This window comes from Marmota flaviventris, chromosome 2 (assembly GCF_047511675.1).
Source record: "Marmota flaviventris isolate mMarFla1 chromosome 2, mMarFla1.hap1, whole genome shotgun sequence".
NCBI classification, from domain to species: domain Eukaryota; kingdom Metazoa; phylum Chordata; class Mammalia; order Rodentia; family Sciuridae; genus Marmota; species Marmota flaviventris.
Genome location: NC_092499.1, coordinates 113771649 through 113796076, shown reverse-complemented (window position 1 = coordinate 113796076; position 24428 = coordinate 113771649). Strand labels below are relative to the sequence as shown.

At 35.5% G+C, this 24428-nt stretch overlaps 1 protein-coding gene across 2 annotated transcripts in view; it reads right to left on the bottom strand.

Moving 5' to 3' along the window:
- The window catches only part of Pias1 (protein inhibitor of activated STAT 1), a 129274-nt gene that overhangs the window by 89419 nt on the left and 15427 nt on the right, over positions 1 to 24428 (bottom strand). For both annotated transcript variants that reach the window (XM_027924012.3, XM_027924017.3), the window contains exon 2: positions 6919 to 7363. In XM_027924012.3, the coding sequence (XP_027779813.1) occupies positions 6919 to 7363 (445 nt within the window). The remainder of the gene's footprint in view (positions 1 to 6918; positions 7364 to 24428) is intronic.

Sequence of the window (24428 nt, the reverse complement as noted above, 5' to 3'; positions counted from 1 at the left end):
GCACCTTCTCATCATGTCTTCACATGGAAGAGGCAAAAACCCTCCAATGGGCCTCAAGAGTATTAATTAAATTCATGAGGGCTCTGCCTCATGAATCACCTCCTAAAAGTCCATCTCTGAATACTACTGCATTGGGGATTAGTTTCAAACATTTGAGTTTTGAGGAGACAGAAACAATCCTAGCAAGTAGATATAATGTCCTTCAGTAAACATCTATAAGAATGCTGAATTAGAACAGTGTAAATAACACTCAAAGTCAACAATTTTGTCTCATACCAATCAACAAATGTCTAATCCATAAAAACACATGATTAATAGTTCAAAATCTTTTAAACACCAAAAGAGAAGACATCCTTTGAGAAACATTGTTTTAAATTTGATGTAAAGCAAATAAGACAAGCCAAACTTTTATGACAGCTCCAAATTAATGTGAAGCTGTCCTCTACATCTTAGTCTCTGAAATAATTTGAACTACTAAAAAATTTAAAATCATGTTAAAAATGTATTTTCTACATGAAAATTTACCTGAGCCAAGAAAGACATAAATAGCTAAATTAGTAACAAATACAAAACTAAGTAATCATTAATTGGTTTATTCAAGTCTAAATCAAATACTACAAACTTATTCTCCCAGTAACCATGAAAAATATTTTGTCTTTGCTATGCTCTATCATGGACCAATTTAAACAATAATATTATAAACTACTGAGAATTATATCTAGGTATGTAACAACAACATTAAAGAATTGAGGGAAAACATCAAGTAATCATCTTGTCTCTGAATGGATATAATAAGGTACTTTTAAATCAAAGTTTTCCTTTTGGCTTTCATAATTATATAAATTCCATAGCTCATCAACACCAACAGCGGCATGCAATGCAAAGAAAACATTTCAAACAAGGTACCCTCTAACACATGGTATTCAATATACTATGAAGATTTAACAATTTTAGTGTCCCATTATTTATATGGATTAATAATATGTGTGTCTTGGCTCCTATTAAGTCAGCTAGTACTTGAGGTTCTCTCCAGCAAAACAAAAGCAGAAATACACAGACACAAACAGACAACTAATTGGAACATGCAAGATATATTTACAAAATTTTCATCCAAAGTAAGCAAGTAATTTATATGGGTTCTACATTAAACATGATTATTTTTGTAATCAGGTGAAAATTTTAAATACATTAAATTTCAAAGGCATCAATTAACCACAAAGATTAAAATGAGGGTGTGGCAATAGGAGGAAGGATATCTTTTTTCCCTATTTCCAATCCTTATTACTGTCACTGTTTATCATGGGAAAGTATGGTATACCTTAGCTGTGTTTATATGGCAAAATGGCTAAAATGACACTGAATTAACTGAAATAGAAGATTTCTCACTTGTTATATTAAAATGATTTGTAGAGCTAATAAATGTTTAGTGAGCCACTGCCACATAACATGTTCCTATCTAGTTAGGGAAATATGCAGATACATACTGAAGAGGCCTTATTTTGAGGAACAACAAAAACACCTAATAAAAGATAAGAGAACAGGTAGGAAATAAAAGCTAATTGTGGGTAGGGAAGGAATAGACAGAGTAAAGGGAGGAAATCTTAAAAGATTTAATGGAAAAGGAGTTTAAAAAAAAAAAAAGCGCTGGAATGAGACCTCAGAATAAGTTTTTGATACTGATAAGCAAAAGTATATAATAAAGCAATCATTTAATTTACCTTTATTTCATTTTTCAATTCTAGTTAACTATGAACAATGAGAACAATACTTTCACATGTTTACAAACTAAAGATGTTAAAATTATTCAGTTTTAAACAAAAAATAATGCTGGAGGTTTACAGCTCACTGGTACTGTATGCTTAGTAGATGTGAAGGTCCTGGGATCAATCCCTAATCTGGGGAGATAGAGACAGAAGAAATAACAACAAAATGATTCCAATAAAGCATTAAAAATTATTCAAATGGGGGCTATCAGAACTTTTGTTTCAGGTTTAGTTCAAAACACAAACCATACATAAAACATTCAATTTACACGTGAACACCTTAAAATGTGTTTAAATCTAGTGCTATAGCCAACAACGGAAGGGAAAAGATGAGAAATTAAATTTACCCATTCACGTTCTGGACTCAAGAACTAGTTGTGATCAGCAAACCAGCTATAGACCAAAAGTAAGATTTCTCCCCCAGCACCCCGACCCCATCACTGGGAATAAGCCAGGGGAACTGTATCACTGAGCTACAATTCTTTTTACTTTGAGACAGGGTCCCACTATGTTGTCCAGACTGGTCTCAAATGTGTGATTACCCTGCCTCAGCTTCCAGAGTAGCTGGGATTACACTCTGAACCACTATGCTCAGCTCAGAAATCTTTTTAATAACACGAAGGAATCTATAAAAACAGAACTTTAAATATAATCATTCTAAATTCTTCAGATTACTCAGAATCTTTTTTCAATAGTTATTTTTCAGATTTACCAAGCATTCCCCTGCAACAAATATTCACTGAGTCAATAAAGTTCCACAAATTATTTTTTAGTGAAATCTTTCTATGAGTAATCAAAATGTTTGCTTTTGAGGCTGGGGTTGTAGCTCAGTGGTAGAGCACTTGCCTCGCATGCATGAGGCACTGGGTTTGATCCTCAGCACCACATAAAAATAAATAAATAAAATTTTAAAAACTTATTTTAAAAAAAGTTTGCTTTTATTTTAGTTTTATGATAAGGAGAAACTAACTTTATTTACATACCACCAAGCAATTCTATGTCACCTATTTTGTAATTTTTGTGTGAATATATATCCAAACAATGGAGTTATTCGTGAAAATTGGTTTTCAAATCAAATTGTACTTTACCTGTACTGAATCGTTGTTATATGCAGCAACTGTGTTTTATAAAAAGTCATCCAAGTATTAAATTAGTGAATACTGAACACTGTTCCTAGGGGAAACACAGGATTAGGTTCCTGTGAGCCTCTGGTCATAACAGTTTTCACTTAAGGACGAATACGTAACCTTGTTTAATGTATGTTTCAGTTTAGACACTTTATTTAATAAATACTATTATTCATTAACATTGAATTCATGATCAAATTACCATTAACTCATGCCTGAGCAAATGTTACCTGTATATTCTGTATAAGGTACATCATAGCCGTCTTGTGCTCAGAATGCTAGATAACATTTCACCACCACACTTAGGGGCCACTGTAAACAGCAAAATCACCAAAAAAGAAAAAAAAAGCACAAAAATGCCCCCCCCCCAAAGTAGTACTAGATAGAACACAAAGAGGACAGTTGTTTATAGTACAAGGATTAAATCTAAAAAGGCAGAGTGCCACCTTACTTATCAGGCAACTCAAATTTTTCACCATTCTGCAAACGTCCATGAATGACAGTGATCTATTTAATTATTAATTTTTGACTCACAAATTAATTTCAGCAAGCAGGCAAATTTATAATTCAGAATCTACAAATAATGAGGACTGACTATACAAGAAAAATCTAATTAAATAAATTTCATGGGAAATATCTTAATATTTCAATCAATCTAGCATATTTTAAAAATGTGAGGACTTATACACTGGTGTTCATCAGGAATGGACAAAATTTTATGATGTTGTTTCTTAAATCATCACCCAAAAAAACCCATTTAAGTGTTCTTATGAAGTTTACAGATAAAGAATAAAGATGGAAAAATCATTTAAAATTTACTGTACATCCTTTAAAGAGTTAATAAGGGAAAATAATATAGAAAGGCATCATACACTGTTTGTAATTTTAACACATAACTTCTTTCTTTCTTTTTCTTTTTTTTTGGGGGGGGGGGGAGGAGGGGTTGCATTCGGAGGATCAAACCCAGAGTCCTGCATATGCTAAGCATGCACTTTACCACCAAACTACACCTCCATCCTGAATAACATAATGTATGTAAGATCTCCTTGGGGGGGGGGGGGGGGGAATCAGATGTTTACCTATCAATATTATGCATTTTTAAAAATTCCTAAGAAAGTCAGTAACAGTGATACACACTTATAATCCCAGCTTACTTGCAAGGCTGAGGCAGGATATTCACAAATTTGAGAGGTTATCCTGAGCAACTTAGTGAGATCCTGTCTCAGAATTATAAAGACTAAAATAACTTTAATTAAAAAAATTTCAAGCTGGGGGTGTAACCCAGGGATACAGTGCTTGCCTAGCATGTTCAAGGCCTTGGGTTCAATTTCTAGTACCAATCCCCCAAAAATTAAATATTACTCAGCGTAATCATGTGAATCCAGTTTGCATTTATACTCTCCGTAACAAAATTCATATATATATTAAACATTATCTAATCACACTGACACTTGAAATTTATCAGTGAAAATGAAAACATAATACATTAACTATTAAGACCATAGGAAAATTTGGAAGCTGGGAATCAAATAAAATAAAAGTCACCAATATGTTTTCTTTTCCAAATTCAGATGACATTAATTGTAGCACGTTTTTAATAGTGAAAAACTAGAAAATTTTGTCATTAATAACAAATAATGGAATAGTATACAGTCTTTAATAAGAAATGAGCTAGACTATATATATATATATATATATATATACACACACACACACACACACACACACACACACATACATATGTACACACAATACAGACTTTATATAGATGTAGGTATGGCTTTAATTTAAAATAAGAGATCAGTCAAGAAAAGATATTTATACTAATGAGGGGAAAAAATACAAGGCAAATCACACAATACTAGGTACATGATTCCTTCTGTTACCAGCCAGGCACAGCGGTACATACGTGTAATCCCAGCAAGTTGGGAACATGAGGCAGAAGAATTACAAATTTAAGGTCAGCTTCAGCAATATAGCGAGACCCTTAGCAACTGAGTGTGACCCTGTCTCAACATAAAAAATGAAAAAAGGACTGGCAATATAGGTCAGTAGTAAATTATCCTTGGATTCAATCAGGAAGAGAGGAAAAGCAAGGAGGGCAAGCAAGAAGAAAAAAATTGCTTTTATTTGTATGGGTATACACACTAAATTGCTAACAAGGAAGGGGATTTAGCAACTGGGGGTACACTGGGGATTGAAACCAGGGATGCACTACCACTAAGTTATATCAGCAGCCCTTTATATTTTTTATTTTGAGACAGGTCTCTTACTAAGTGGTTGAGCCTGGCCTTGAACTTACAATTTTCCTACTTCAGCCTCCTGAGTATCTGGGATAAGAGGCATGCCACTGTGCCTGGAGATAATTTTTATTTTTCACAATGAACTTATGTAAATCTTATAAGCATCAGGTAGGTTCTCAACAAATATTCTCTTTTGTTATGGCCAGTTAAATAAAATATGAATAAAATTCATGTTATTTGAAAATTACTCCTGTCATCTTGACTCCAGTAAATTCTACGAAATATAAGTAAAAACCACCACTTTCCAGTTCAAAGATGGATTTCAGTAAATGTTCTTAAAAAATATTCAACACTCACCAATCTCCAAAACTGAAATGCTTAATGATTTATGACAGGAATCAACAAATTTTTTCTATTAAGAGCCAGAGAGTTGGCTCAGGAGGCCAAGGCAAGAGAACTGTAAGTTCAAAGCCAGCTTCAGCAACTTAGTGAGGCCTTAAACAATTTAGCAAGACCTTGTCTCTAAATAAAATATATAAAAGGGCCAGAGATGTGGCTCAATGGTTAAGCACCCAGATAGTAAATATTTTAGACTTTGCAGGCACACATGGTCTCTGTTACATATTCTTTGATTCGTGTTTTGTTTTTACAACTCTACAAATATTGTTAAAAAAATTATTGGCCAAACCCACACATGCTAGGATAAACTTGCCAGCCATAGTTTTGCCCACCACTGATTTATAATGTACCAGCATCTAGAGTCTACTATTTTTTAAATATTTATTTAGTTGTAGATGAACATACAGTATCTTTCTTTATTTTTATGTGGTGCTGAGGATCGAACCCAGTGCCTCACACATACAAGGCAAGCATTTTACCACTGAGCTACAGCCCCAGCCCCTAGAAGTCTAATATTTTATTATTTTTTTTAATATTTATTTTTTAGTTATCGGCGGACACAACATCTTTGTATGTGGTGCTGAGGATCGAACCTGGGCCGCACGCACGCCAGGCAAGGGCGCTACCGCTTGAGCCACATCCCCAGCCCAAAGTCTAATATTTTAAATGTTACACCAAGGATGTTAAAGGTCACAGGGGTCAGTTTTATTCTACATTAAATGACATTATAGCACTTAAAATTACAAGCTGATTAATACATTTAATTCTACATGTTAGACAAACTAATAAAACAGTGAAAGAACACAGTAAATAAAATTTCAAGTATTCATATTATATAATCATGATCATGTGTGTGCCTATAAAGCACACATATCCATTTGGAAAAAAAAATCAGCTGAATTTAAATGCTATACATCAAAGATCAAGTCTCCTTTTATGATACTTAAAATCATTCACACATTCAAGTAATCAAAATTAGTTAGTCTTTACTGAAAATTAAGAACTGGATTCAGAGACCGGTAGTGATTTATTTGGCTTTAATTTTTTTAATTTATAAGGATTATTATAAAATATTAACCAACATCATCAAATATTACTCTGAAGTCCATATTCTTGCTTGATGTGGTGGCATAAGCCTATCATCCCAGCAACTCCAGAGGCTGAGGCAGGACCACAAATTCAAGGCCAGCCTACACAATTTAGCAAGACCTTGTCTCAAAAACTAAAAAGGGATAGGGATATATCTCAGTACTACACCACCCCAGGTTTAATTCCCAATATCAAAAAAAATTTTCATTATGAATAATAAACTGAGTCTAATTAAAAGTCTCAAATGAAAAATTTATCCTGCAAAAGAAACCAAATACTCTTTTATAATAATCTTACCTAGACTGGTGGGTTTTATCAGTTCATCCAATAAGTCATAAAATGGTAGTTTTTGAAGTTTTATATCCGGATGGACTGGATGAAGAGCTGATGTAAGATGTGGGAGTTCCAGTTCATGTTTAGGTCCCAGGAGAGAAACAGGGAGTAACGGTGATGATGCCGGGTGACCATCATAAGTGAGCTGTGGAATGGTGGATGGAGACAAAGTTGCTGGCATAGGACTTGAATGTACATTAGGGATGGACAAGTCCGCAGGCGTCATGATTTTCTGGGGGAACCGCCGCCTATAGAGTTCTTTAATTTTCATTTGTACAGCAGGACTACAGCCAGCCTTTAGCAAATGCAGGGCTTTTGTGAGAAGTTCGTGTTTGCGTCCGTGCTTGTTTCTCCCAGCGTAGCCCAACAGTACTTGTAGTTCAGAAACTCTAAGGCTCATAACCATTTGCTTAGAGAAAAAATAAAATATAAAATGTTAGTATCCAATAAAATAATCTATAATATTAACAATATATTACTATAACCCCTCCCTTCCTTATGATTTGCTTAAAGGACAAATCATTGACAATTCTAATGATTTTAAACTTAAAAGTTAATCACTTAAATAACCAAATAAATTTAAAATTAATGTTCACAGATTCATTGACTTCCCCCCAGGATTAAGAAACATGTAAGATAAAGTATACACCAGGTACACATCCACTGTTAATGATGAAATTGTCAGGTATTCATCAAACGCTGAGTCTCCAGGAGAGTGCGCTATATAGATAGCAAAGGTGATAACGTGCCTTCAAGAACATTTCTGGTTTTGTGGGGGGAAAATTATAAGTATATTTGAAACAAACAGTCCACCTCAAACACTAGATGTAGGAAGAATATCAGTAACATTATCAAGTATTACATTCTGTAGTAACTCTGGAATGTATAGGACTTAAACTATACCTTTTTTGGTCCCTTATATACCAGATCCTAAATTTGATATTTTCATATGGGCTGCCATTTTTTTTTTTCTTTTTACAACTCCACAGGTGTCATCCTTTCTGCTTTATATACGAGAAGACCAGTTCAGAAAGTTTAAATAACTTACTATGGCCACATAATCTAAGTAGCAGATGAAAGTCAAACCCAAATCTATGGGTTTCTAAAAATTCAGGCTCTTTTCACTAAACTATTAGGAAAAGAACAGAGCTAGACGTATATTACTTTTACTCCACTGGGAAGGCCAGGTTGAAAGTCCAAAAATTTGATCTACATGCCACAACATACATGAAAACAGTGGATTCCATTTTCCAATAGTTCAGTTTTTAAACTATTTTTACTGGATATTTTTCATGTCTTTGTTTTAGCACTTATCCTGCTATACTGTTATTTTCTGCTTATATAAGTGATTCTATTACTAGTCTAAAGTTCTCTAAGGCACATGTCCTTAGCATCCTTAGTCCTTAGTATCCAGGACTAAGGCTGACAATAGTAGAAACTTAAAAATGTCTAGAGAGTAAATGAATAAACAAGAATGGTATATCAGATGAAATGGATGGAGGTGAAGCTATAGTGAAAAGTTATCCAAATGAATACCTAAACACATGTGGTCTAGAGGCATACAAAAATACATAACAAAACTTTGAAAATAAATTCTAGGGGCTAGGGCTCAGTGGTAGCACATTTACCTAGCATGTGTGAGACACTGGGTTTGATTCTCAGCACCATATATAAATAAAAAATATAAAGTTCTATCAAAAACTAAAAATAAAAATTTTAATAAATAAATAAATTCTCCCCCAAATCCCATATTATCAAAGGTTGTAAAATCACTAACTATAATGTCAAAAAGATACCATTTTCTCTCTACTCAACAAAATGTCCCAAACAGCACAAAATAGGCTTAAGAATTTTATTATTTATTTTCAAGGGAATAAGGAATTCAGGGTGTGACTGCACACACCTGCAATCCCAGCAACTGAGGCAGGAGAATCGCCAAGTTCTACCCTCAGCAAATCAGCAAGGCCCTAAGCAACTTAGTAAGACCCTGTCTCAAAAAGTAAAGTAAACCAATCTGCAGGATAGAACCAGGTGGGGGGCATAGGGAATTCAAACTGAAATGCACTATTAGTAAGTGTGCTCTGTTTTTAAAAGAAACAACATGAAATTTCAAGGGTTTAAGGTTAAAAATAAGTTTAAATTGGCATTGGACATATATACTTCATTTTATAAGGGAAAAGAAGTACAAAATTTAAGGAGAACTATCTTTCCATTTCAAGTTAACTCCATTTTTCCTAAGTAAAAAATAAAATCAGCAATACAGTAATTACCATGAACTCTTTTTTTTTAAATTTTTTTTTTTTTTTTTTTTTTTTTTAGTTTTCAGCGGACACAACATCTTTCATTTGTATGTGGTGCTGAGGATCGAACCCAGCACCACATGCATGCCAGGTGAGCACATTACCGCTTGAGCCACATCGCCAGCCCCTACCATGAACTCTTCACACGACAGTACAAGTATTTAAACATAGCACAGAGAGCCAGAGAGGTGGCATACGCCTGTAATCCCAGCTAACTGGGAGGCCAACACAGAAGAATCATTTGAGCCTAGAAGTTCAAGACAGCCTGGGCAACAATTTGAGACACAGTCTTAAAATAAATAGGTAAAAAAAAAGCACAGACTTATAATTGTTCTATTTTTATGGAAAAACACATTAACAAGTTACATAAGTTAAAATCTCTTGCTGCTAGGTCCAAAGAAAAAGTTAGTGATACAACAATAAACCTAACTGCTCTTAGTTATATTTTTTGACCGCCTCTGAAAGGCAAAGCAAGCAAAAGCAACAGCTAAAATAATACCTAGTACACAGTATGTACTCTAATGTAGCTGCTGTTAACAAGCCATGACTTCTGACTTTTATTTTTAACATCAATCATCACAATTATGAGGCAGATATAGTCCCCGTTTTTTACATGGGAAATAGTAAAGCTAAGAAAGTTGTTGACCAAAGCTAAGAAAGTTGTTGACCAAAGAAAGTTGTTGACCTGGTTAGGGGAAAGGGGAAAAAATAGAGCAATGGATTAATCAATAAGAACTTTGTAGCTCCAGTCAGGTGTGCAGTGATACATGCCTGTAATCCCAGTGGCTCCAGAGGCAAAGACAGGAGGACTGCAAGTTCAAAGCCAGCCTTAGCAATGGCGAGGGACTAAATAACTCAGTGAGACCCTGTCTCTAAAAAAACACAAATTGGGCTGGGTATATGGCTCAGTGGTTGAGTGCCCCTGAGTTCAATCTCCAGTACCTCCCCTCTCCAAAAAGGAACTTTGTAGCCAGGAGCAGTGACACATGCCTGTAATCCCAGCAGCTTGAGAGGCTAAGGCAGGAGGAGTTCAAAGCCAGCTTCAGCAACTTAGTGAGGCCCTAAGCAACTCATAAGACCCGGTCTTTAAATAAAATGTAAAAAAGGCTGGGGATATGGCTCAATGGTTAAGCACCCCCGAGTTCAATCCTCAGTACTAAAAAAAAGTTATAGTTTGTACTTGAGTAGTTTCAGCAGTTTAAAAAACATAATAAAGGACTGGCTTTGAGGGTATTTAAAATAAAGTAGGAAGGAATGAGAAACAGGGAAGAGGAAAATGCTTGGGAGTGATATTGGCCAAATTATATTGTCATATTGCATGTACAAATATGTAACAACAAATTCTACTAATATATACCACTATAATGCCACCAATAAAAAATGTGGGGGAAAAATATAAAATGAACTGGGAATGTAGATCAATGATGAAGTCCCTGCCCCTGGGTTCAATCCCCATTTCAGGGGTGTGGGGGAGGTGAGAAGAAAAACATAACAACTTTCAATCTTTAAAAAAAAAGAAAAGAAAAAGAAAAAAAAAAAACAAACCACCAATTACTAAATGGGCAAATGAATTAACAGATACTTCTCAAAAGAAAAAAATAAAAAATGACCAAGAAATTATGAAAAAAATGTTCAACATCATTAGTAATTAGACAAATGCAAATCATAGTAATGTAGCCACATCAATGTTCATAGCAGCTCAATTCACAATAGCTAAACTGTGGAAGCAACCTTCAATAGATAAATGAATAAAGAAACTGTGGTATATATACACAATGGAATATCAATCACTCCGTATTAAGAGAGAATAAAATAATGGCATTTGCAGGTAAATGATGGAGTTGGAGAATATCATGCTAAGCGAAGTAAGCCAATCCCCAAAAAACAAAGGCCAAATGTTCTCTCTGATAAGTGCTTGGTGATCCACATAGGGGCATGGAAAAAATGGAGGAACTTTGGGCAAAGGGGAGGGTTAGGAGCATGCACGGGGGCAGGAAAGATGGTGGAATGAGATGGACATCATTACCTTAGGTACATGTATGACTACATATATGGTGTGATGCTACATTGTGTACAACCAGAGAAATGAAAAATTGTGTTGCAATTGTGTACAATGAATCAAAATGCACTCTGCTGTCATATACACTTAATTAAAATTAATTAATTTTTAAAAACTACACTGAGATTTCAAATCCCACCAGTCAGAATGACAGTCATCAGGAATACAAATAATAATAAATGCTGAACAGGATGTGGAGAAAAAAAACAACACTTTTCTATTGTTGGTGGGAGTATAAATTATTACAATCACAATGAAAATCACTATGGAATTTCCTCAAAAGACTAGGAATGGAACCACCATATGACCTAGCTGTACCACTCCTCAATATCTATCCTAAGAATTAAACTCAGCAAACTGTAGTGATACATGCATACCCATGTTTATAGCAGCACAATTCACAATAGCCAAATTATGGAACCCACCTAGGTGTCATCAATGGATGAATGAAGAAAATGTAGTGTGTGTGTGTGTGGTTTTATTCAGTCATAAAGAAGCAAGTAAGAATGTCATTTGCAAGAAAATGGATGGAACTTATAATTATGTTAAGTGAAAAAAGTCAAACTCAGAAGGTCAAGGGTCATATGTTCTCTCATATAAAGCTAAAGAGGAAAATGAAAAAGGGTGGGGGGAGGTGATCTCATGAAAATCAAAGGGAGATCAGCAGAGGAAAAGGACCAGTGGGAGGAGGAGAAGTGGGAAAGTGCTGGGGAGTGATATTGGCCAAATTACAGTCATATTGTGTGCATCTACAAATATGTATAACAACAAATCCCACCACTCTGTACTAACTACAATGCACCAATAAAATAATGTGGGAAAAATACAGTTTGAAGACCCCCCCAAAAAAAAAAATAAAATGAAGTAGGGCCATAAAAAGGAGCCATAACAAGCTGGGTTGGGTCTGGAGTCAGGTAAGTGAGCACCTTAAATTCTGCACCCTAGTGCTTCACTCACCTCATCCTAGTCCCAGATCTACCAAGCACTTTGTCTAGTTTGATAGCAGACTCTTAAGTATGTTTAAAAAGAGAGGGGAAAGCAAGTAAAAAGGAAGAGTAAAGATCCTGGAAACAAAGGCAACAGGTCTCTGAGTAACAGCTTCAGGGATTAGAAAATGAACAAATACAGAAGGATCAAATGAGACAGAGAGAGATGTCCACCCTGGAGAACCCTGGAGAGATACTTTGGAGACACACAGCGATGGGAAGGAGGAGGCAGAAAAAAGAAAAGAAATTTTATATAGAAATGTGGAGAGGCAACTCAAAGACATTCCATTTGACAAATCTCCTTTTGTATTATATTCAACCATCCTCATATCTATAATAACATAAACTCTGAAGATATTGAGTAAATGTAAATAAATGAAGGAAGAAATGAATGGATAGATGAAATAGAATGGTAGATAAATACATGTGTACTTTAGTTTAAAAAAAATTTAAAAACTTGCTGAATGTCACACAACAAATTCCACATCAAAAGTACTTCCACATTTTAACATACTGTTTAAACAAATTGCATGCCTTTTAATTAGGAAACAGAAAAATATCTACTAGAAGATAAATTTAACAGCTGGCGCGGTGGTGCACGCCAGTAATCTCAGGGGCTGGGGAGGCTTAGGCAGGAGGATTACAAGTTCAAAACCAGCCTCAGCAAAAGCAAAGCACTAAGCAACTCAGTGAGACCCTATCTCTAAATAAAATACAAAAGAGGGCTGGGGATGTGAGTTCAATCCCCAGTACAAAAAAAAGTAGGTGGTTAAAGTAAGAAAGTATAAAAAAGATTTTAAATATTTTTCATTTTTTTAAAAAATAAAGTATATGGATTTATATCAACCACTGAACAGTATAATCACATGCAAAGAAAGATCAGGTGGTACCTATTGCTATTATTGTACCAACTGCTGCATATTCTCCTACCCTCCCCCAGGAGTACTCTACCACTGAGCTAACATCCCAAGACTCCCCTTCTCCCCTTTTTTACTTTCTTTAATTTTGAGATAAGAGTCTCCCTAAATTGCCCAAGCTGGCCTTGAACTTTCAATCCTCCTGCCTCACTCTCCCAAGTAGCTAGGATTATAGGCATGTGACACCACAATGTGATATTCTCAAGGACTGCAGGAGCACGCAGTTTAAAAAAAAACTAAAGGGGGTAGAAAACACTGCAACATCTAAAGCACCACTTAATCAAAAAGCTGCAAGAATCGTGAAGCAGTCGATTCACAATGTACAATGCTGACAACAGAGGAAAACTAGGCACTTAAATATATCTGAGATGTTGAAATTTTTTAATCTGCCATGTGTTTAAAAATCTCCAAGGGCTGGAGTTGTGGCTCAGTGGTAGAGCACTTGCCTAGCATGCATGAGTTCAATCCCCGGGACCACATAAAAATAAACAAAATAAAGGTATTGTGTCCAATCTACAACCAAAAAAAAAAAAAATCTTTCCATTTGTTAGTTCTACAACAAAATGAATACTTACAACTAAGGGTAACATCAACCACTACTACTATAGAAATTATCACCTCCTTGGCAATTTCATAGCTTTCTTCCTCAAATGATATAGTTCTTAGAATTGTAGAAGATTAAAAATGCCAGAGAAGTGTATATATTCTGTACAGAAGAGCATTCCGTGAGTAGCGTCTTCTTAAAATTTTTAAAGAGATGTGCACATAATTTTATTTTATTTTTTTAAAGAGAGAGAGAGAGAGAATTTATATATATATATATATATATATATATATATATATATATATATATATATATATATTTTAGTTTTCGGCGAACACAACATCTTTGTTTGTATGTGGTGCTGAGGATCGAACCCAGGCCGCACGCATGCCAGGCGAGCGCGCTACCGCTTGAGCCACATCCCCAGCCCTGAGCACATAATTTTAAAAGCCAAATCATTTTAACAAGAAAAAACAGCAGCTACGTACCCCACCCGCAATTTTCAAATCCCTACGGCAACCATTTTGACTTTTTAGCTATTTCTTCTAGGATTTTTCATTATGATCTATTCTTAATTTTTCATTTTAGGTATTTATTGACTTCCCATGGTAACAAAATGTTTAGCTCTGTCACATCTCTCTTCCCACCTCATCATCATAATTTGTGATAGAATCAACTGTCAATATTATTTTCAGCCATTATAGTAATATAACAGCTAAACCATTATTAGAGTTAATAACTGCACCATTTCCCCACCTGCTTAGTTATCTTAAGTATTGACTGCCTATTCATCTGCAAACTGCTACAAAGTCTAACTTTCCTCTTCATATATTCAAATATATCAGGTAATTCTGTTTTAATTTCTTTCTTAAAGACTTACTTCCTGTGGGCCTGGTGCCACACACCTGTAATCCCAGAGGCTCAGAAGGCTATGGCAGGAAGATCACAAGTTCGTTCAAGATCAGCCTCAAAAACTAAGCAAGGCCCTAAGCATCTTGGAGAGATCCTGTCTCAAAATTAAAGCAAATAAAAATAAAAAGGGCTGGGGAATGTGACTCAGTGGCTAAGCAACCCTGGGTTTAATCTTTAGTTCCAAAATAACAACCACCACCAAAAAAAAAAAAAAAAATCTTACTTCCTAAAGCTCTCCATCATGTTCCAATCTAGACTGGTTAAATATCTAAGCCTGATGTACAATTATGATCACGGAATTTTCCATTAACTTATCCTGGGAATTCTTTTTTATACTGGATCTCCTGTTTCCTAATCTCATTTCTACTTCTTTCTTGGTTTTGTCTTTTAGTGGGGTATTTTCCAGTAGCTTTCAGAGAAGGGGAGCATGGGAAGGTTTTGTTTTATTCACTACATTATGTCTTTAAAAATCTTCATTTACCTGTACTTAACTGAATGGCTCAGTGCAGAATTCTAGAGAGGAAATCATGTTTTGTAAGCATTCTGAATGTCTTTCCTCATTGTCTTCTGGTTCCCAGTGTTGGTATTAAGAAGACTGGCACCATTCAAATCTTTAATCTTCATAGTCAACTGTGTATCCCCCTCTGGAAGCCTTATTCCTCTTTATGTGTTCTGAAATTTAACAATGTTGTATCTTTGGGTTGGTTTTGTTTTTGTTTTGTTTGTTTGAATGAACTGATAATTGCTGACCCTTTAAGATAAGCTGGGCATGGTAGTGCACGCCTGTGATCCCAGCAGCTTGGGAGGCTGAGGCAGGAGGATTATGAGTTCAAAGCCAGCTTCAGCAACTTAACCAGGCTCTAAGCAACTCAAGGAGACTCTGTTTCTAAATAAAATGTAAAAAAGAGCTGGGGATGTGTGCTCAATGGCTAAGCATCCCTGGGTTTAATTCCTGGTACCAACAAAAATAATAATAATAAATAAATAAAATTTACAGATACATGTCCTTCAGTTCAGTTCTGGGAAATTTTATGCCAATAATCTTCTTTCAGTTTTTTTTTTTTTTTTTTTTTTTTGTTGTTGTTGTTCTTTTTCTTATATGCCTATCTGAATACTGGCCTTCCAAAATGAATTCTCTAAGTATTCTCAGGGAAGAGTAGGGAGGAATGGGAGAGTAGACATGTATGCCCCCACCATTCAATAAGAAGGCATTTCTCAGGCTGGGGTTGTAGCTCAGTGGTAAATCACTTGCCTAATATGTGAGACACTGGGTTAGATTCTCATCACTGCATTTATTAAAGATCCATCAGAGAAGGTATTTTTAAAAAGAAGGCATTTCCTTCAATTGTCTTTTTAGGACATAAAACTTTTTATAAAAATAGACACGTGTAGGTGAACACTATCTCAAGTACACAAAGGCAGGGTCCATATTCTGAAAAAGACAGACAATATTTAAGTAACAGCAATAAGAAGGGTGCTTTTTGCAATTAAATAGAAAGTGCCAGTTTTATTGTCTCATTAGCTATGACCGTATACTATTAAAGGTCATATCTAAATTGTGAATAAGAATTAGATGCTACTAGTGAACAACATAATTATTCTCATTCAAACATCCCACTGCAATGGTTTATAGGATTAGTCATAAGGCAGACCCTATGAGTCTGTATCTGGTAACACTTTATAACTAATTATAGGCCAGAATGAATTCTAAAGATAGCCAAACTAGGCATTTAATAATGTCATAATATTTCATTTATACTTTTGCTTTCTATCCACAAACCAAAGGAATAATCAAAAGGTCTATAATAGCAAACATTAAAGCATGCACAGTACAACAAAAATACTTCATTCATTATTTTCTGGTCAGATTCATTCAACGGGACTGAATTTTGGATTATTTCTAATCCTTCCCATTAGAAATAGTTAATAAGTAGATGGTAGGTTAGCAATCTGTCGACAATGCCTAGTTCAACCAGAAAACCTAGTTAGACAGTTTCTACTCAAAGCAGTAAATCAGGTTGGTGACATACTTCTCCATAATCTTTCTTCCACCCAATGTCTCATCTTTTATTTATTTATTTATTAAGCTAACTGGAAAATTACATGTTGTACCTATCCATCCCAGCTGATATTCTTTATCCTCTCCTGATCTCTATTCTTCATATTGATTGCACTGAGCTCCCACAAAATATTATAATTATACATAAATGGAGATTCCATTCTCCTTTAAGCAAACTATAAACTTAACACTATTGAAATGATGTATGAGCTTCAATTTTTTTTTTTTTAATATTTATTTTTCAAGTATCGGCGGACACAACATCTTTGTATGTGGTGCATGAGGATCGAACCCGGGCCGCACGTATGCCAAGCAAGCGTGCTACCACTTGAGCCACATCCCCAGCCCCCTGAGCTTCAATTTTTGACAGGCAATTTAAATGTGATCCTCATTTATGTACTAAATTTACTGAAACTATTTTACGTACTTCAAAAGCTCCTTCTTGATAACTTGAATCCAAAAGTAACAAATCTAAGTCAGAATGTTTTTAAAATCTGAATATAATATTTTTCACAATAAAAAATATAGCTTAAGCCAAACATGGTGGCACACACCTGTAATCCCAACAGTTCAGGAGACTGAGGCAGAAGGATCGCAAATTCAAAGCAAGCCTCAGCAACTTGGCAAGACCCTGTCTCAAAATAAAAAATAAAAAAAAGCAAGGAATGTGGCTCAGTGGTTAAGAGGCCCTGGGCTCAATTCCAGGTACAAAAAAAACCAAAAAACAACAACAACAAATATATATATATATATAATTTTTAAATATAATTTAAAATTGTAGGATTTAAAACACATTGACCAACTCCTTATGCAGAAGTGCAGAGCCAAAAAAAAATATGGTTCCTCTTTCAGGGGAAAAAATGCTCTGCACAGATATACAATAAAATGCCTTTTAAAATCAGGCCTGATAGCACACACCTGTAATCCTAGTAACTCGGGTGCTGAGGCAGGGGGATCACAAATTCAAGGCCAGCCTCAGCAACTTAATAAGACTGTAAACAACTTAGTGAGACCCTATCTCAAAAGTAAAAAGGGCTGGGGATATAGCACAGTGATAAAGCACCCCTAGGTTAAATCCCTAGTACAAAAAAAAAAAGAATTTATGGAAGTAACACCAATAGGATGAGTGAGGCAAGAAGAGACAAATAGGTCTGGGGTTGTAGCTCAGTGGCACTCGACTAGCACGTGCGAGGCCCTGAGTTCGAGCCTCAGCACCACATAAAAATAAATAAGTGAAATAAAGGTATTGTGTCCAACTACAACTAAAAAATAAATAAAAAAAAAAGAAGAGACAAATAACTTCTAACAAGCTAGGTACAGTGAAATATGCTTATAATCCCAGCCACTTGGGAGACCAAGGTGGGAGGGTTCCAAGTTCAAGTTCAAGGCCAGCTCAGGAAACCCTGTGAGATCCTATCTCAAAATTTAAAAAGGGGTAGGGATGTGGCTCAGTGGTACAGTATTTGCCTAGCATGTGCAAAGCCCTGGATTCCATCTCCAATACCACACACACTAAAAAAATCTATTCTCTATGGGGCTGGGGCTCAGCGGTAGTGCACTTGCCTGGCATGTGTGAGGCACTGGGTTAGATTCTCAGCACCACATATAAATAAATTAAAAGATCTAGCAACAATTTAAAAAAAAAACCTCCTCTCTAAAGGTTACAGCAACAAACAGGAAATATTTATCTACATATATGGTAAAAAAGGAAATGTGACAATGGAAATAAAGAAGACAAGGCCAGGAAATTCTGCAAGTAAAAACTGAAGGTTATGGTCAATATTGTGGCTTATGGTGGGTCTTTGAAAAATTAGTACTATACTTGATCATGAGGACCATCATCATTTACTTTCAAAATAAAATCTAAAAAATAATAACCAGGCTGGGCATCTGACCCATGCCTATAATTTCAGACTCCAGGGGCTGAGGCTGAGGCTGAGGCAGCAGGACTGCAAGTTTGAGGTCAGCCTGAGCAACTTAGTGAGACTATGTTTCAAAATAAAAGGGCTGAGGTATGGTTCAGTGATAGAACACCTCTGGGTTCAGCCTCCAGCACTACCAAAAAAAGGAAGAAAAGATAAGAGGTGGACCTGGTGGTACAAGCCTATAATTCCAGCCACCCAGGAGGCTGAGGCAGGAGGATTGCAAGTTCAAAGCCAGCATCAGCAACTTAAAACCCTAAGCAACTTAGTGAAAGCCCATCTCAAAATAAAAAAATAAAAAAGGCTGGGGATATGGCTCAGTGGTTAAGTGCCCCTGGGTTCAATCCCTGGTGAAAGGAAAAGGAAAGGGGAAGGGGAAGGAAAGGAAGAAAAGAAAGGACTTTTAAGAAATTTTAAGTCTATCAAACTCTAAAATATCAAATATTCTTTTCTAACCTGTTATTTTGCTGCAGCCCGACTGCGGCACTAACCCTCCTCCAACCAAAAACAAACATAACACAGCATTTGCAACGGAAATACCACCCCATTTAATTCAAGTTTCACACAGAAAGCAATGAAAGAAACAGTATACCCTATCTGAAAGTTGAGACGCCTAATGAAGAAAGATGTATTTACAAAACAAAAAGTGAGAAAACGAATGCTTTCTATAAGTAAACAAAGCTTTTAAATTATAGCCTTTAATTTAGGTTCCAGAACAGAAATCAAGGAAAAGCCTTAAAGGGATGTATTAGAAGAACTATTTCAGAGTAGCAGGTGTAATTAGTTTACAGAGCTAGCAAGAAAATGAAGTTAGACTCAAAGTCAGATCCAAAGTCCACACAATGCTGCAAGAAAACTATTAGATAATTTTAAAATGCTTTTGGGAACAATATAAACACAGGATCAGAACATAAAACAGAACTAAGATCTCCCTGCCTAATCCTACATTTAATACACTGGTTTTCCATACTTTGTGACTAATTGATGGTCTCTCAACCTGTGGAGAGACCATCACTTCTAATAGTTCATGACCTTTAAAAAAAAATTAGTTAAAAGCTGTATGAATCCAATTTCCTTTAAACTTCCACCTACTGTCCATTATTCTTAAAATGTGTTAAGGTTTTTTCCCAAATATACCCTTTGACCATTGTTCTGGGTATCCTACAGTCCATAGTACTGGGGAATGAATGAAATATTCTAGATATGGTCTGACAAGGCTTGAATACAGTAGTATTTCTATTCCTATCATTATGATCCCTATTATGATGTTTCTACCAATTTAACCTAATAAAACATTTACATTTTAGATTGTTTATATATATATATTTTTAGTTTTCGGTGGACACAACATCTTTATTTTATTTTTATGTGGTGCTAAGGATCGAATCCAGTGCCCCCCCGCATGCTAGGCGAGCGAACTACCGTTTGAGCCACATCCCCAGCCCTTAGATTGGTTTTATTTGAAAAAGGGGAGAGTGGGCTGGGTTTGTGGCTCCGTGGTAGAGAGCTTACCTCACATGTATGAGGCACTGGGTTCAATTCTCAGCACCACATATAAATAAATGAATAAAATAAAGGTCCATCAACAACTTAAAAAAAAATTTTTTAAAGAGGGGGGGAAGGTATGGTATGTGTTATACTTTTGTTTTAGTGGGGATTGGTAGAGTGCATCCCCATCATCTTGTTGCTTATATTAAGACAGAAGCTAACAAAAATCTTCATTCAACATCTTTCACATGAACTATTACAAAGTCAAAGAACCCTATCCTCTAACACAATTTTCCTGTTGATTGTTTGGTTTTTGTGGTGCTGAGGAATAGAACCCAAAATCTCCCACGTGTTAGATAAGTACTATACCCACTGAGCTACAAGCTCCAAACCCACTAAGCTACATTCCCAGCCCACAATTAATTTAAAGGCAAAAACTTTTATTTAATGCTGTTAAACTGCATTTTCTTCAGCTTATAATTCTAAACTCTCAAAACTCTTGAAAAACTATACCTGTTTATTGTGCAACTTATCATACAGTGTATAAATCACTGATTTTCTAGTCTGTGTCTTCTGGTAGCCTTGGCATTTTTCAAGGACAATCATATCCAAGTCCCTGGTGCTAAAAATAGTTCATGACACCTTATAAGTAAGTGCCTAGGGGATGATGAACTAATTCCTCTTGATTCTGTCATCTAACACATCCTCAGTTTTGTGTCCTCTACAAAATCTAACTGTTGCCTCTTAAATATTCACCTAGGTCAACTTCAAAACTTGATATAACAGGGTCAAGACTAGAGAGCCCTGTGGCACATCACAAGAGATTACCCTCTAATGGCACATCACAGGAGATTACCCTCTAAGTAACAATAAAGTTTAAGGTTACAAGTAAAATTATTCAACTACTTGATATTCAGATGACTATTTCCTAAGTTTAATTATTCAATGAACATTGTCCAGAAAGCTCAAGAAAAATTATTAAAGTAGTATTTCAGTCCCAATTTATAAATTTCAGAGAAAAACTGATTTAAAAAAAGAAATGTTCTCAAAGTTCTGGGGATAATTTCTCATAAACTACACAGAAATGTGTAAAAGAAAAAAAATGGCTTACAGGAAAAGTTTGTTTTGCAATGACAGCTTGCCTGAGTGTATTTTAAAATCCCATCAGAAACCTACTCATGAATGATAACACTCTTCCTTTTCTACATGGAAGGAAACACATCCATTTGATTACTAGTTACAGATAAGAGAAACAATTTCACAACAACAAGCATCCTTTGTCTACATAAAGTAAAATTGCTAACCTACTGTAAAACTTAAATCATTATCTTCAGAACAGATCATTATGATCAATATTTTGGTGGAGGGGGAGACCAGGGAGTTAATCCAGGGGCACTTTACCACAGAGCCACATTCCCAGCCCTTTATTATTTTGAAACAAATTTTTGCCAAGTTGCTTAGGGCCTCACTGAGTTGCTGAGTCTGGCTTTGAACTTATGATTCTCCTGTCTCAGCCTCCCCAGTGTCTGGGATTACAGGTGTGCACCACTGATCAAAATTTACATGCAAAATTACTACAGTAGTAAAATAAATTTTAAGAAAATGTTAGACTTAGCTGGGTGTGGTGACACCACCTTAAAATCAGGGACTCAAATTCAAGGCCAGCCTTAGCCTTTATTTTGAAGCCCTGTCTAAAAAAAAAAAAAAGAATCAAAAGGGCTAAAGATGGTGGAAAAGATGAACATCATTACCCTAAGTACATGTATGAATACACAAATGGCGTAAATATACTTTGTATACAATCATAAACATGAAAAATTGTGCTCTATATGTGTAATATGAATTGTAATGCATTCTGCTGTCATATAACAAATTAGAATAAAAAAAAATTTAAAAAGGGGCTGAAGATATAGCTCAGTGGCAAAGTTCCCCTGGGTTTAATCCCTCGTACCAAAAAAAAAAAAAAAAAAAAGAAAAGAAAAGTGTTCACATTCTTTTTACAGAAATTCCATTAATGTAGATAAAAACACGTAAGGTAGGGCCAAGGAAAACACGTTACACAGTATTCCTGAAATTTATGGAAGAGAAGGTAGATGGACTATTCACAATACTTTGAGGCCAAAACAATTAACAGACTATTCCTTCTAGCATCCATGTTAACATATCCAGAACATCAACCAAAACAAAATAAAACCCAGGCTGTGGTGTTACATGCCTTCAATCCCAGCTACAGGAGGATTGTAAATTCAAGGACAACCCTAGCAACTTAATGAGCACCTATCTCAAAATGAGATACTGAAAACGGTTGTGGATGTAGCTCATAGGTAGAGCACTATTGAATGTAATCCCCCAGTACGAGAGAGAGAGAGAGAGAGAGAAAACAATGCTAAAGAGAAAGGAAGGAGTAATTTTTAAAAATATATAGCACAAATACAGAAAAAATGCTTAACTGAGTACAATTCATAAATTAGCCAAAAAAGAAAAAAAAAAAACTCTAGTTAAGATAAAAAATACTTAATCTTTTATTGTCATTAGAAATAAAATGAGTTCATTATAATCAATTAAAAAAAGAACAATTAAAGAAAATTCATTTCCCCCCCTTTCGTGGTACCAGGGATTGAATTTAGGGTCTTGTAAATGACCATGGAGCAACATCCCAGCCTCCCACCTCCACCCCCATCCAGCTTTTTGAATTTGAGTCCTGATCTAGTTTATTTGCCCAAGCTGACCTCAAACTTTCCATCCTCCTGCCTCAGGCTCTGTCCGAAGTAGCTAAAATTACAGGTATGTGCCACCGTGCCTGGGTGAAAACTTATTTTTAATGCCATTTCTTAAACACATAACTAATCAAATTCCAGAGCTAAATACAGCCAATGTTCTTAAAAGTAAGTTTGTTTGTTTCATTTCTAAACCTAGAAAGCATAATTTAGTTGGGTATGGAGCCACACTTCTCTAACCCCAGCTAACAAGGAACGAAAGTTTGAGGTCAGCCTGGAACTGTATCAAAACCCTGACCCCCCCAAAAAAAATTTGGTGCGAGAAGAGTACTGGGGAATTGAATCCAGGGGTGCTTTACCACTGAGTTACACCCCCAATCTTTTTTTAATTTTCTTTTTTAAAATTTTGAGACAGGGTCTAAATTGCTTAAAGCCTCACTAAATTGCTAAAGCTGGCCTCAAATTTGTAATCCTCCTGCTTCAGCCTTCCCATTTGCTGGGATTATAGGTATGCAATACCAAGTCTGACCCAAAATAAAAAAAAATATTTTCAAAACAGGACTGAAGATGTTAACTCAGTGATAAAGTGGTTCCCTAGCATGTGTAAGGCCCTGGGTTCAATTCCCAGTACTAGGGGGTAGGGGGAAGGAATATTTCCCATCTGAAGACCAACAAATAAATTCTAGCAGAGGAAATGATGCCTACATTAATTAAATACCTATCACTAAATCCTAAGACAAATGATAAAAACAAAAACAAAAAAATATATATATATAGGTATATTGCCTAGTTTGGAAGAATACTGGAAAGCCTTTTAAAATTCTGTTAAGGGCTGGGGTTGTAGCTCAGTGGTAGTGCACTTGCCTGGGACGTGAGGCACTGGGTTCAATCCTCAACATGATCGATATATATATATATATCGATATATAACGATATATATCGATAGATATAAAACAAAGGTGTTGTGTCCATCTACAACTAAAAAAAAAATTTAGCTAAATAAAATAAAATTCTGAATAGTGGGGTACAGTGATGCAAACCTGTAATCACAGCGACTCGGGAGACTAAGACAGGAGAATTGCAAGATCAAGGCTATCCTGGGCAACTTAATAAGGCAATTTATCAAGACCCTATCTTAAAAAAAGGGGCAGGTGAAATATAGCTCAGTGATAAAGCACTCCTGGGTTAAAGCTCTAGTATCAATAAATTTATATTGAGGAAAATGTAACTGAAATTACTTTTTGGCTTTTTTCCCCTTTTATTTATGTGGGGGGTGACCTCCCACTCTACCACTGAGCTATTAGATGCTTCAGCCCAAGGTTATAATTTTTTAAGATATTATTTTAGTTGTAGATGGATATAATATCTTTATTTATTATTTTTGTAGTACCGAGGATTGAACCCAGTGCCTCACCATGTGCTAGGCAAGCACTCTACCACTGAATCATAACCCCAACCCCTTCAAAATATACTTACTTATTGTAATACAGTTAGTTACCTAGATGGAATCAAACAGAAATCCCAAAATAAAATTAATAGGCTGGGGCTGGAGCTCAATCGTAGAGCATCT